Here is a 15000-nt window from a genome sequence, read left to right on the forward strand (position 1 = left end):
GCATCCCATCCTTCCCCACCACCCTACCCTCTCCCTGCCTCCATCAGTGGCACACCGTGTGTTTTTAAAATAGAGGTGCCTCCTAAGTACAAATGGACATTGTTCTTCTGCTTTGATCTTGAATTGAACATCCTCACGTTGGATTAAAGTAACATGTGTGCTGTGATGCCAACTAGACTGACACTCATCTCTTTAGCATTCACTTTTAAAACTGTCGTCAGTTCATATCCCTCGTCCGGGATATATATATTTTTTTGTAGGGTATGTTTACATTTGATTTAAATTAAACCTTTTTTTTTACTACATTCCTTTTACTTACATGATATTATTGCTGAGGTCTTCTAGAATATATAACCAGATATTCCATTGGTTTTTAGTAAAGGGAAATGTACAAAAACATCAAGGCATGTCAGACAACTTAGAAAAGTCTAAAAGGCATTGGACTGTAGAGGGTTTTAAACAAAGAGATCTGAAGTATAGATCAGGTTCACGCTTTATCAGAATGCTCCTAAGTATTTCAACCCATGATCTTAGTATTCTTGGCACCAACTGAACCACAGGGACACTTTCATTTTAATTTCATTCATTGTATTATTGCAGGTTTGTAACATCTTGAATGTTACATCCCAACGTTCGACATACCAAAGGCATGTCAGTCACCTTTGATCAGGTTTGGACTGAAACGGTCAAAACAACTCTGTTTATGACAGTAATTGTAACAGGTCAACAGTTGTCTGTCAAACGAAGAAAACAAATACCTGGGTATATCTCAGGAAAAGTGTTTCATGGAGCCTGACAACAGAGTTGAACCACACCACAAATCAAATGTTTTCTTTACCCTCATGCCACACTCGTAATGTGGTTGCATCTGTTGTGGTTCCAGTCAGAATGGCCCGGCCTGACATAAATGTTAACAATGTTTTTTGTAAACATTTGATGTTGATCTATTTTGATTAAAACCTTTTCTAAAGATGTTACTGATTATCTTTATGACGATTGGAGCATTGTGTTGGGCTAAAGAGATAGGCACTTCAGTGGCTTATTCATCTAATAGGACATTTATGGTCAATATGGATAGCATATTTTGAAATGTTGCACACCTCACATATGGAGTCCCATGAGGATCAATTCTTGGCCCCCTTCTGTTCTCACATTATTTATAGCCTCTCGGCCAGATATTCAGAAAGCATGGGATCTCAAATCGCTGCTATGCTGCTGATACGCAAATACATAAGACGGAGGTTTTTATTTTAGGTTCCCTTGTTATGAGCAGTGTGCCTGGTCCACTCACACCATACCAGAAGCCTTAACTAAAGAATTTTAAGAGTGATTCTGACTCAAATCTAAATTTCAATAGGCAATTTGGTTGTAAGTGATTCATTTTACCATCTGAGATCAATTGCCTCCGGTGGTTTTACCACGTTCTAATACTAAATCAAAGATCAGTCGAAGTTTTATTGTCATTGGTCTCAAATTCTCCTATTTTATGTTTCATCTGCTGCCAGCTTAAACTTAAATTGAAAACAAGATTGAAAAACTACCCTTTGACTGACTTTAACTTGATGGGTTCTTTAAGCTGCACTCAACCCAGTTTGAGGTCAGGCTTTTATTTCTGCTTTTAGTCAGTCTGGGGTTTATTTTTTTTGGTCACATTTCATTTGTTGACCTTTAGTTGCTTTTTCATTGTTTTTGTGGCTATATTCCTTAATTTTATCACTTTTACTTGCTCATTTTGATTTGTCTTAACCGTTTTCTTTTCATATATTAGTTTTAGGTTTTGGTCATCCATCTCTCTCTTTTATTCCCTCACTTGTATTGGTTTTACATGAACATACATACATACATACATACATACATACATACATATACATACATACATACATACATACATACATACATACATACATACATACATACATACATACATATACATACATACATACATACATACATACATACATGCATGATTTTAGGCTCTTTAATCTTACTCAGTTCTTCCTTTATTCTATTGTAAATTGCCTAACCTCGACTGGAAGGCATTTTGATACAAGTCATGTTACTTTTAAATGTGCTATATAAGTAAATGTGACTTGGCTTGATATGTCAACCTGAGTTCCGTTGGATAGTTCATGTCTATTCTGCGTCACCAATGATTCCCGAACTCCGCTCCCAAATCTTCACAATATTTCCGGTGAGAAGGTTCTAAATCATAAGCTCTTTTCCTGAGGCAAGTGTAGAATGCTAATGTACTAGAATAAAGGCTGATTCCGGGCAAACTATATCAACATAGCCGTCCCTGCTGCGTGGAAGCCCCTAAAGGAAACCTCGGATGTCATGTAAACTTGAGTTATTTTTGAGGAAATGAAAAGGTTAGAGTGTAAATAAATGTCTGCAGTTCCCGGCGGCCCCGTCCACAACCAGACAGACGACGCATTAGGATACTTCAGTGTGAAGCGCTACTTACCACTGAGCGTAAGCAGCGCTAATTAATCCAATTAGCTTTAAATAATTAACTTACCCTACAGCGTCTCCATTTTTGCTGTTTCTCGGTGCCTATCCGAAGAAACCAGCCAGATCCCCGTGAGTAGTATTCCTAGTTTGAGTCATCATTTCGTACATCTATTGCCCTAAGCCGTCACTGATAGCACAGACTTAATTAATAATCAGCATAATTATTCTATTCCCTCTAGCTCCTAAACCGAGATGAGTTTGATATGGATTTGTGACGCAGGCTTTGAAATCGGATGTCAGGGGGTTATTATTACATTGGTACCACTAGTCCTCTGTCTGGAGGACAATCAGTGGTCTAGTCCAGGGTATACGCAGGTATACAGAGTATACCCACTTATTATTCAGTCAGCATTGCGTATACCCACTTCTCAAACCATGGCGTTTATCCTGTGCTGTATGGGCTGCTTATTTAATTTTTATTAAGAGTATACCCACTTTTCCAGGGACAACTACACCACTAAGGACAAGTACACCTTTAATATTGTATCACACAATTACAACTTAAATATTGGGGTTGTCATTCATGAGATTGCATATCCCATGGCTTATGTTACGGATAATTGGTGATAGGATAGAACAATGTGGAGGGGAGTCGGTGGTAATTGCCTCCTGGGTAGTTCTCTAGAGAAATCTCATCCTGACCGTCTCATGGCACATATGACCTAAAAAGGTATTCCACGTGTCTGATGACAAACTAACATGCAGTAGGCTGACCTGAAACTGCAAGTCTCTTTTCAGTATTAACAGCATTAACATGATTGGCATGGCATGTGTGTGTGTGTGTGTGTGTGTGTGTGTGTGTGTGTGTGTTAACTGATATGCATCTGTGTGTGTGTGTGTTTGTATTTCAGGGGCAGGATGGTACACAGCCCGGGCAGAGAACAGTAGGACCATGGCGTGGAGAGGGCGCCCCATTGGCTGGACCCCACTCTGTGCCTCTCTTCTCCTCTGTCTCACCCTCCTGCCCTACCCTGCTCTCTGCGGTCCAGCCCGCTCCCCCCTCCTCCCCGGTCAGCCTTTCCTGGTGTTTTGGGGGGTCCCTGACAGGGGCTGCCCCGGGCGCCCCGACCCCGCGGCCTTCGGCATGGAGTGGCAGGGCCGCGTGGCCGTCTTCTACGAGGACACCCTGGGCCTGTACCCCTTCTTCACCAGCCTGGACCAGCCCATCAACGGAGGCCTTCCGCAGCACACCAGCCTGAACACCCACCTCCAGAGGGTGGAGGCCGACCTGCTGGCTGCCCTGCCCCAGGCCGGGGCTCCGGGCCTGGGGGTGCTTAGGTGGAGAGAGTGGTCCCCCCAATGGAGCAGGAACAGGGGAAAGCAGGGGAAGTACCAGGAGGGGTCTCGGGCGCTGCTCAGGGGGTTCTTCCCCGACTGGAGTCCGGAGGAGGTAGAGAAGTGGGCACAGGTGAGAGGGTCATTTACGCATACTTAAAACACACACAGACACACACAGACACACACACACACACACACACACACACACACAAACACACACACACGCACACGCACACAAACACACACACACACACACACACACACACACACACACACACACAGATACACACATTGACATGTTCACATTATTATCTTTCTTAACAACAACTTTTTACAATTTAATCTGTCCAATATGGCAGTTACACAATATAAAATTACTTTTTCTCACAGTAATTACACGCATTGATTGAGCTTTGATGTGGACATTATAGACAGTAGAGAGAAACGACATGCTGAGGGTGATGTAATTTCCTGTCAGGTGGACTTTGAGGCCGCTGCTCAGGCCATCCTCATGGAAACCCTGAGGGAGGTGAGGAGGCTCCGCCCCCAGAGCCTATGGGGAGTGGCTCCCTTTCCAAACTGCTACAACTCCGGCCCCATTCAGCTCCTGTCCAATTACACAGGCCGCTGTCCCGCCGCCGAGATGGCCCTCAATGATGAACTCATGTGGCTATGGAAGCGAAGCACGGCCATCTTCCCTACACTGACCATGGACAGGTTCCCACCTGGGTCCAAGGGGCCCTGGCTTTATTCCTCCAATCAGATTCGAGAGGCGCTGAGAGTGGCAGCTCTGGCCGGAACTGCCTATGACCTTCCTGTGTTTCCATTGGTCAGAACTGTCTATGCATCGACCAATGCCTATCTGTCTGAGGTAAGCGGTGTGGCTGTGGCTGAGTCCCTTCCTTTATTGACCTTTGACCTCCCCTGCCATTCTGTCTCTTTTCTGGGCAGATGGGCCCCCCTTCTGAGCTAAGGTCTGCTCAAGACTTAAAAGTTTAAAACATAGAATATGGCCTATGCTAAGTACATCCAAACAATATGTATTGTTAATGGCACTGTTCGAAGAAATAAAACTGTAGACATGATACTGAACTGTGCACCAACAGAGGGATTAATGGGTGTCAGTTGGCGTTGATCCATTACAGAAATCTACCCTACTCCTGTAAATGGTGCGAGGGTGCGCTGGAGTGTTAGCTGCTTTGGATGTCAGCTGTTTAAAAATAAGGACACTTTCCCTGCCTTCCTGTCACTCACACACACACACACACAAACACACACACACACACACACACACACACACACACACACACACACACACATAACAAACACACAAATAACACACACACAAATAACACACACACAAATAACACACACAAAGCACCCTTGTCTGAGGATTTTGGTTGTTACTGAATGACATGACAGGTTACCACATTGTGGTTGTAGCTGTATTGAAATGACATTCCGGCTAACCTACAGAAAGTGCAGAGTGCTCACTGTCTGTGTCATACCTGTGCTGTGGACTGCTCACTGCTGTCTGTGTCCTATCTGTGCTCACTGCTGTCTGTGTCCTACCTGTGCTGTGGACTGCTCACTGCTGTCTGTGTCCTACCTGTGCTCACTGTCTGTGTCCTACCTGTGCTGTGGACTGCTCACTGCTGTCTGTGTCCTACCTGTGCTGTGGACTGCTCACTGCTGTCTGTGTCCTACCTGTGCTGTGGACTTCTCACTGCTGTCTGTGTCCTACCTGTGCTGTGGACTTCTCACTGCTGTCTGTGTCCTACCTGTGCTAACTGCTGTCTGTGTCCTATCTGTGCTTTAGAGTGCTCACTGCTGTCTGTGTCCTACCTGTGCTCACTGCTGTCTGTGTCCTATCTGTGCTTTAGAGTGCTCACTGTCTGTGTCCTACCTGTGCTCACTGTCTGTGTCCTACCTGTGTTCACTGTTGTCTGTGTCCTACCTGTGTTCACTGTTGTCTGTGTCCTACCTGTGCTCACTGTCTGTGTCCTACCTGTGTTCACTGTTGTCTGTGTCCTACCTGTGCTCACTGTCTGTGTCCTACCTGTGCTCACTGTCTGTGTCCTACCTGTGCTCACTGTCTGTGTCCTACCTGTGAAGTGATCACTGTCTGTGTCCTACCTGTGAAGTGCTCACTGCCTGTGTCCTACCTGTGCTCACTGTCTGTGTCCTACCTGTGAAGTGCTCACTGTCTGTGTCCTACCTGTGTTCACTGTTGTCTGTGTCCTACCTGTGCTCACTGTCTGTGTCCTACCTGTGCTGCGGAGTGCTCACTGTCTGTGTCCTACCTGTGAAGTGCTCACTGTCTGTGTCCTATCTGTGCTTTAGAGTGCTCACTGCTGTCTGTGTCCTACCTGTGAAGTGCTCACTGTCTGTGTCCTACCTGTGAAGTGCTCACTGTCTGTGTCTTACCTGTGAAGTGCTCCCTGTCTGTGTCCTACCTGTGCTGTGAAGTGCTCACTGTCTGTCCTACCTGTGAAGTGCTCACTGTCTGTGTCCTACCTGTGAAGTGCTCACTGTCTGTGTCCTACCTGTGAAGTGCTCACTGTCTGTCTCCTACCTGTGCTCACTGTCTGTCTCCTACCTGTGCTTCTCAGGCTGATCTGGTGAACACAGTGGGAGAGAGTGCTGCTATGGGGGCAGCTGGAGTCATGATGTGGGAGAGATCCTTCGTACCAAAGACTCAGGTATGTGTGTAATATATGACCCTTAGCAAAGACTCAGGTATGTGTGTAATATATGACCCTTTGCAAAGACTCGGGTATGTGTGTAATATATGACCCTTAGCAAAGACTCAGGTATGTGTGTAATATATGACCCTTAGCAAAGACTCAGGTATGTAATATATGACCCTTAGCAAAGACTCAGGTATGTGTGTAATATTTGACCCTTAGCAAAGACTTGGGTATGTAATATATGACCCTTAGCAAAGACTCAGGTATGTAATATATGACCCTTAGCAAAGACTCAGGTATGTGTGTAATATATGACCCTTAGCAAAAACTCAGGTATGTGTGTAATATATGACCCTTAGCAAAGACTCAGGTATGTGTGTAATATATGACCCTTAGCAAAGACTCAGGTATGTGTGTAATATATGACCCTTAGCAAAGACTCAGGTATGTAATATTTGACCCTTAGCAAAGACTCAGATATGTATTATATGACCCTTAGCAAAAACTGAGGTATGTAATATATTACCCTTGGCAAACACTCAGGTATGTGTGTATTAAATTACTATTAGCAAAGACTCCAGTACGTATGTGTGTATAAAATAACCCTTAGCAAACACTTGGTATGTGTGTATTAAATGACTCTTAGCAAACACTTGGGTATGTGCAGAACTCCTAGTGCTTGGACCATGTGTGCAGGCTATCATGTGAGTCACAAAGGGTAAAGTCCACACATACAGTTGTTTCCCCCTTAAGTTCAAGCATTGCAAACTCTCACATGATATGGCATGTCAGACTAGATGCTATTATTCACACAGGACTTCATAATTTCTTCTTGGTTTCCTATCCTTGTACCTGTGTTACTGTTCCCTTTAAACACATTTTAAAATGCTCATTCAAATGTAAAACATATTTAATGTAAAATACAATGTATGTATTGATGTATGTCTTGTATCTGTGTGTGTGTTATTTACATTTGCAGAAGTCCTGCTCAGAGCTGGCCTTTTTCGTACGGGAAGTGTTGGGCCCGTACGTGGTGAACGTCACCACCGCGGCGCGTCTGTGTGGCGTGTCCCTGTGTCAGGGTCGCGGGCGCTGCGTGCGGAAGAACCAGGAAGACCCCGTCTACCTTCACCTGCCTTCCACCAACTTCCGCCTCCTACCGGAGGGCGGCGACGGTATCCGAGCGGCGGGAGAACTCGACCCTGCCTTCCTGGACACCTGGAGGCGGGACTTCCGCTGTCAGTTTTACGAGGCCCTGGAGGGAGCCGCCGCCGATCAGGAGTCGGGCGGGACGGACAGCCGTGGGGCAAACAAGCCCCGCACCCGCAAGCCCCCGACTCTGACAGGGCAGGGGCAGGGGCAGGGGCAGGGGCAGGGGCAGGGGCAGGGGCAGGGGCAGGGGCAGGGGCAGGGACAGGGGCAGGGGCAGGGGCAGGGGCAGGGGCAGGGGCAGAGTGAGGGGACAGCAGGGGTAACAGTTGGACAAGTGCCCACGGACAGCAGCACCTCAACCCGCCAGCCCACGGCCCTCCTGGTCTTCCTGCTGACGGCCACTGGCATCCTCCTGACCTGCTGAACCCTGGGTCAAACGATAATAGGTTGCCGTGACAACCTTGGCCTGTATGACTGTGTGTTGTTAATTAATATCTGCTGCCTGCTGGGATGAGGCACCAACAAACAAAGAGAAGCGGTAACTCTCAAATGAAAGCCACATGTAAACAAAGTGACTCATGCCTGTGGATGTAAAAAATAAATAAATACAAAACATCCATTTTAATGAAAAGGGGATTTACAGACGACGACGAGCCGGGTTTTGTCATTTTGACTCGTATCCAGCAGCTGCAACAGTGCCGTGTCCCCAGAGAGCTTTACCCCTGTAACAGGACTGATTAAACCCAGAAAACCTGCTGTGTTTCGCACCAGAGAGCCTGTCCCCACAGACAACCATTCACTTTAGCATTAGCGTTAGCGTTATCAGCGCGCTGCATGCGTGACTCCTAGCGCACCGCAGAAAGGGAAAGCTCTGATGATAGGAACGCCACATTGTGTGTGTATGTAGTGAGAGACGCCCTCGCCAAGGGTGCTCAAGCAAACGTACACAATGGCTACCTTTAGTTTGTGTTTGTGTGTGACTTTTCAAAGCTCGACGAAGCTCCGTGGAGAAATTAAAATGTGTCTTTCTTTTGTATTCCCTGTTGAGTTGGTGCACACAAGCAGCACACCAAGTGACACATAAGCCTCATGGGACATTGGAGCTCTCCCACCGGACCTTCTCCATGAGGCCTGCTCTCTCTCTCACGCTCCCTCTCTCTCTCTCTCTCTCATCAGGACCGTTGAATGTAAATCTAGATCCACTGATGTTCATATGTACTTCTCTGAGCAGGTCTAGATGAAACCGCACATGCTCTCTCTCACTCTCTCTCTCTCATCAGGACCGTTTAATGTAAATCTAGATCCACTGCTCTGTAAGACTATCCATATGATGTGAAGATAGTATCTGATTTTGGTCCACCGGTTTCCTGTAACAAACCACATCTTGCTCATTTGGAATTTTGCTTTAGGGCTATAGATAAGCTAAACAACATATATATTTATATACACACACACACAGACACAGACACACACACACACACACACAACCATTTCCGGACATGCATTCAAAGACACAAACTGGACCAAATATGCACACAGTTCCAAAGTAAACATGTTTACGTGTTTAAAGGTGATACACACAGACACGAGCAGATTCGCAGGCATACACAAATACATCCGAACCCATACACAGATCCCACGCATACAAAATACATCAGAAAGCAGCACAGGAAGAAACACATGGATAATTTTCACACACATTTTCAAACAGCCCCACACACACACACACACACACACACACACACACACACACACACACACACACGTATGCACCAGCATGAGCAGCAGAGCCCGCAGTGTAACCTGGTGAAAGTGCGGGCAGATGTGCCGGCGGCGATACCGCTATCAGCCTGATCATCAGCCTGACCCAGGAGAATGTAACAGAGCTGGTCTCGAGATCTCTGGGCCCTCTTTGTCACAGACGTCCGTTTGTTTATAAGCACATCTAATCTCATGTTTGAATGCCCAGCCAACCTCTTATCTCCCGGCTGTCTGTTTTTGCCCCACGCTGCTGCCGGAAACTGACACTGAAAAACCATCCAAGTTTACAATAAATCTGCACAATCACAGGTGATCTGACGCCGTTTGTTTTTCTTGTTGAGGTTTGGTTTGTTTGTATAGCAGCTAGCTGCAGAGCTGAAGAGTGGACCGCTGAGCTGATTGAGGTTTGCTCACACCCCCACGCTGTGTATTGTTTATTCAATTATTATAATAAGTGCCCAGCCTACAGGTGTCTGTTTTGAGAAGCCAGTTCTAGTGCATGTGTGTGTTCGTGTGTGCCTTTGTGTGTGTGTGTGTACCTGTGTGTGTGTGTGTGTGTGTGTTTCACAGAGACAGTACCTTAATTACAGGCTATGACAGCATTGTGCCAATATCTCTCCGCGAGTACGCACGCCAGACAGACTGTCTCGACACTTTGATCAATCTCATTACGGAAGAACTGTCCCATAACAGCACAGAATACTAGCCCACGCCAGGTGGTTGTTTTGTCAGTTTGTGCGAGAGAATCTGAAAGCTTCCCAAAATAGGGTGTTTTCGTCCGTCATCGTTGGGTTTCAGTTCTTGCTGCAACACACATACCGGGTGAGCGTGAGTACTTCTCCGTCTCAGAGGATGAAACAGAAAAACTCCCCCAAAAACACACACACTGAATCCAAACACATACATCCCAGACAGGCGTTACCATATCAGAGGCAACACAGTGGGTTTCTGCATCATTCTTGTAAATTTATTGTTATAACCTCTTTTTTTAAATATACACTCATGACGTTGGCTAGACCATTATTTTAGTGACATTGAGACAGTATGTACAAAGGTTACTTCTGATTGGATCGGGCGACAGACAGTGAGAGCAGAGCCAAGAGGACAGCCCTCATCCTGAACCCCTCCCCATCATAAAAAGTGCCCCCTCTAAAAACTCCAATACCCACAAACCCCCACTTCCATTCCAGTCCATTGCCACCCTATGTACAGCAGCCAGAAGGGACAGTTAGGATCCATGCAGTGACTTCAAACTCTGGCATGGCTAGTCAAGGAACATGCTTCCAGTCAAGACACACACACACACACACACACACACACACACACACACACACACGCTCTCACACATACACACACACACACAGACACACACACACAAAGCCTCCACATCAGTTAGTATTGGGAAAACAAACCCAACCATTTCTCAGGTGTGTGCAAGTGTGGATTAAGTCTGTAACGTAAATAGATAGTAACTTTAAAAAAAAAAAAAAAGGATGTATTGTGGCATCACTTCATAAATTATGTGGTTACATTTCTTAGCAGTGTACCTGACTCGTTTCCAGGGCAACAGATAGCAGGTGTGGTGTGCACACCTCTGTGCATGTTCTATTTCTACTACAGTGTCATCTAACGCCACAGGTTAAAATCTGCCATGTCCCAGGGGTCCATCCCCACAGCCAGACAACACCACCAAAGGCAGGTACTGTGTTGGACGGTATGGTGGAGGAGACGAGCGGGGTAGTTCTCCTCCTCAAGAAATGTAACAGACGAAAGCGAGAGCAAGGCCACCACAAGGGACGACGAAGCACTCGCTGTACTCTCAGTGTCCAGCAGGGGGAGGGGGGGGGGTGGGCGACGGAGACGGAGGGGGAGGCTTGCAGAGCATCTCTGTGAGGCTTGATCAGTAGCGTGAGATATGGTAACGTGGTTATCAGCGGAGTCTGTACACAGATGATTCCATTAAAGAGGGTCTGCAGGGTGAGGGGAGGATTTTGGGCGTGGCGCAAGGCATATTGGCACAGTGCCTCCATGGGGGGCGTGGTTACTTGCACTTGCACTTTGTGGGGGTGTTGTTGTTGTTGTTGTAGAGGGGGTGGGGGTGGTGGGTTACTTGCAGCAGCAGCAGCACATCTCTTGGGGGGGGAAGGGGTCCTGGTGGTGGTGGTGTGGTTGTTGTGTGGGGGTGGGGGGTTACTTGCAGCAGCAGAAGCAGCAGCACATCTGTGGGCCGGGGGTGGGTACTGGTGGGGGGGGGGGTGTTGTGGTCACTTGCAGATAGCCTCCAGGGAGTCGAGAGTGCGCTTGATGTCTCGGATCTGAGCTGCCAGCATGTGGATGGGCTGCATGGAGCGGTCCAGCTCCTCACAACGCGCCATCAACGTGTACATTCCCTAGATGAGTGCACACACACACACAACCAGACACACAGACACACACACATACGAACACACACATGCACAGATGCATGCACACACACACACACATGCACAGGTGCGTGTACACACACACACATACACGGAAGAGGGCAGAAATGAAACTGATGCACAGACCCTTAACACAAGCAGTTATAAGACATTATTATACAGGTTTCAGACATTGCCCCTCTCCTTTCCCCACAATACCTTTATGCTCATGTCCACAGATTCTCCGAGGCTGTCCACCGAGTCTCTGTAGGTCTGGATGTAGCCCACACTCAAGGCAGTCATCTGCACGGAGACACACACACAGAGACAGATATAAACACCGGTGGACTTAGCGTGATACTCTGGGGCCGATAGGGTTATCACCGGTACGTGTGCCAGTGTTTATGTAACAAGCATGTCACTAATACCTGATTAAATGTGCTTCTGGATCAGTATAGGTTTGATGGGGGTGTGAGGAAGGAATGACGACGGTACACAAGGTTGTAAAGTTAAAAGGGATTAGTGCAATTATATTTTCTCTGTCTGTTCAGAGCTAATATTATGCCTTGTAAGTAATACATAAATTAAGGAATATTGTCATATATATTATTATATTATCAAATATTAATACATGTATCAATAAATAAATAAGGCAATTGGCGCACCCTTAATAATGTATCATATATAAACCTATAACGTTACCAGCTTATTTACAATTATGTATTGTTATTAACCTTGCAATACTCTGAATAGAACATGGATTTAATATCTATATGAAAGTAAATTATATCAAAATACATTTGGGCTGCTGCATATGCTATTTTCTGGTCTATTTAAGTACGTTGGCATTTTATGATGGCTAAAATAAAAAACACTAAAACACGTGGTTCGAGCAGTTTCATGAATGGACCTAGATCACCCGTGTGTTAATGTAGCTGTATACAGAAGGGTATTAATTAGAAAAGCCTTAAGCAGAACCCAACTCAGACAGGGGAGCCTATCTGCCCTAGGGCCATGCCACCACTCACGTTCTGGATGGTTCCGTTGAGGCTGTGCATCATTAGCTCCACGTTCTGCGCCACGTCCTGCGTGTGTCTCTGCAGGTCCACCAGGACGGAGGGGTCAATCGGGGGGATGTCTGCTGTCCGCCGCAGCGACCCTCGTCCGCGGACTGGACCGGAGCTGTCCGCTAGACAGAGGGACAGGGGCGGATCAGAGACAGAAAGACAGACGAGAAGCGGTCGGGATTGTCTTACTTAACGAAGTAAACAAACACAACCCTGAATAAAAATTCATTTAAACGTGTTTCTTTACAGGCCTGACTGGTTCAGTGTGCAATTGACAGTGCTAAGCCTACTGCCGTGTTGTGAGGTGGGTTCTCAAATTGCAAAAATGAGAGAGAGTGCAAATGGTCTATTCGAAAACTGGATGAGAGAAAGTGTATATGGTCTGTTCCAAAAAACACTCCAAACTTCGTTTTTTACATACATACTGTTAAATACTGTTGCTTCAAATCAGATGAAATTAAAATAAACTGAAATAAAACCAAAAACACAATCAGCTTGTACAAAATCGGAAGCACAGAGACACACACACACACACAGGCACACACACACACACACACACACACACACACACACACACACACACACACACACACACACACACACACACACACACACACACACACACACACACACACACACACACACACACACACACACACACACACACACTATCTCTCTTACATCTCTCGTCACAGTCGAGGCTTGGCCGCGAGCTCATCTTAATCTTCTGCTCCAGGTTGCTGCAGATGAAGTTGGTGATGTCCCCCTCCTGGCTCACGGTGCCCTCCAGCTCCAGCGCGCTGGAGATAGTGGCCCTGCGCCCCTCTGCCTGGCCCCCCCGGGCGGCACCCCGCAGCCCCCCTCCACACGCCCCGCTCAGCTCGTCCAGGCTCTTGCTGTCCTGCATGCCCCGCACCACGCGCTCCCGCTCGGGCAAGCCTCGCACGCGCACCTCCGCCATCACGTGCGTGGGCCGAGGGGTGTCATCCGAGTCTGCGTCCGACTCCGCCAGGTAAGGGGCTGTTTCAGCGGGAGGGGCCGAGGTGCTGAGATGAGGACGAGGGTACCGGGTTGATGATGATGATGATGATGATGATGATGAGGGTTCTATAGGCTGGAAAAAGAACCCAACAGAAGTAAGTGTCACATAAGTGTGTCGATATGTGCAGTACATCTCTCTCATACTCATTAATATAAACACAAATACAACTAAAAACTAAAAAAAATACAAACTAAAAAAATAGTCTTTACAGGGGCTGTAGCCAATGTTAGCTTTTAAACGTCTACAAGTCCTGGCCACCCCAAGAGTCCACCCACTTTTGATAATGTGCTTTGAAGGGTTGCCTATCCCACTGAAGTTTCTCTGATTTGTTACACCAGGTCAGTGCAGAACCTTCACTTGCAGGCTACATTATAAAGACTGCTTAAGTGTCCCAACTCCCACCACACTTCAATGTCAATATGCATCAACAACGTGCTCATGGTTGTGTCTCAAGAGTTGCTTGTGTTGGGCGGGTAGGAAGTCAAGTGAGACAGTGAGTTAAACGGATATATTTACCTCTGCCTTTTCCTCTTCTTCCTGTTCCCTGTCCTCTGTCAACGTCCTGTCATTTTCCTCCTCTTCGCTCACCCCATCTTCTGATGGAGATCCACTGCGTGAGTGTGTGTCATCCTGCCGTTGTCTCTCCGTGTTGTGCGTTTCTGTGTGGGGTCTGCCTTTGGTTGCTGTGTCTGCGAGATCCGTGATATCTGTGTTAGTGAACACCGAATCAATTATGAGGTCTTCACTTGCATGAGGTTTGTGTTTGGGCGGAGAATCTGCGTGTGTGTTTAGTATGTCGTCTGAGTGTGTGTCTGTTGGCGACGTGGCGTGTGTTTGGGGTGTTTCAGTGCACGACCAGTTTGGATGCGGGGTGGAGTTATTAGATATGGGTTGTGTGTCTGCTTGAGTCTCTGTTACAGTCTGTGTCCCCTCCCGTAGACCATCTTCCTGTAACGTCCTTCTGTCACACTTCAGAGCGTGTGGTGCCGGCCTATCAGAAATGTCAGGGGAGTCTGGCGAGTCCACCCCATTGGCTGCCTCTGGGACATCTTGGCCAACCACAGGGGAATGGCTCATCCCTCCTCCTGCTGAGAATA

At 46.8% G+C, this 15000-nt stretch overlaps 2 protein-coding genes across 2 annotated transcripts in view; one reads left to right on the top strand and one right to left on the bottom strand.

Annotated features, from left to right (window-relative positions):
* Positions 1–3403: 3403 nt before the first annotated feature.
* Positions 3404–8055, top strand: LOC308361185 (hyaluronidase-2; the record flags this gene model as incomplete). The annotated part of the gene is made up of 5 exons (XM_080833446.1): positions 3404–3919; positions 4268–4660; positions 6402–6491; positions 7459–7857; positions 7921–8055. The coding sequence occupies 5 exons, from the start codon at positions 3404–3406 to the stop codon at positions 8053–8055; spliced, it is 1533 nt and encodes a 510-aa protein (XP_080689572.1).
* A 3185-nt stretch (positions 8056–11240) lies between these two features.
* Positions 11241–15000, bottom strand: part of borcs6 (BLOC-1 related complex subunit 6) — a 4797-nt gene continuing 1037 nt past the window's right edge. The window contains exons 2-6 of the mRNA XM_080832605.1: positions 14420–14991; positions 13543–13975; positions 12823–12983; positions 12014–12097; positions 11241–11782 (exon numbers count right to left, since the gene is read on the bottom strand). Coding sequence (XP_080688731.1) covers positions 11657–11782; positions 12014–12097; positions 12823–12983; positions 13543–13975; positions 14420–14980 — 1365 coding nt within the window. The 5' untranslated portion in view covers positions 14981–14991 and the 3' untranslated portion in view covers positions 11241–11656. The remainder of the gene's footprint in view (positions 11783–12013; positions 12098–12822; positions 12984–13542; positions 13976–14419; positions 14992–15000) is intronic.

Source organism: Sprattus sprattus (assembly GCF_963457725.1).
Source record: "Sprattus sprattus genome assembly, chromosome: 2".
In the NCBI taxonomy this organism is placed as follows: domain Eukaryota; kingdom Metazoa; phylum Chordata; class Actinopteri; order Clupeiformes; family Clupeidae; genus Sprattus; species Sprattus sprattus.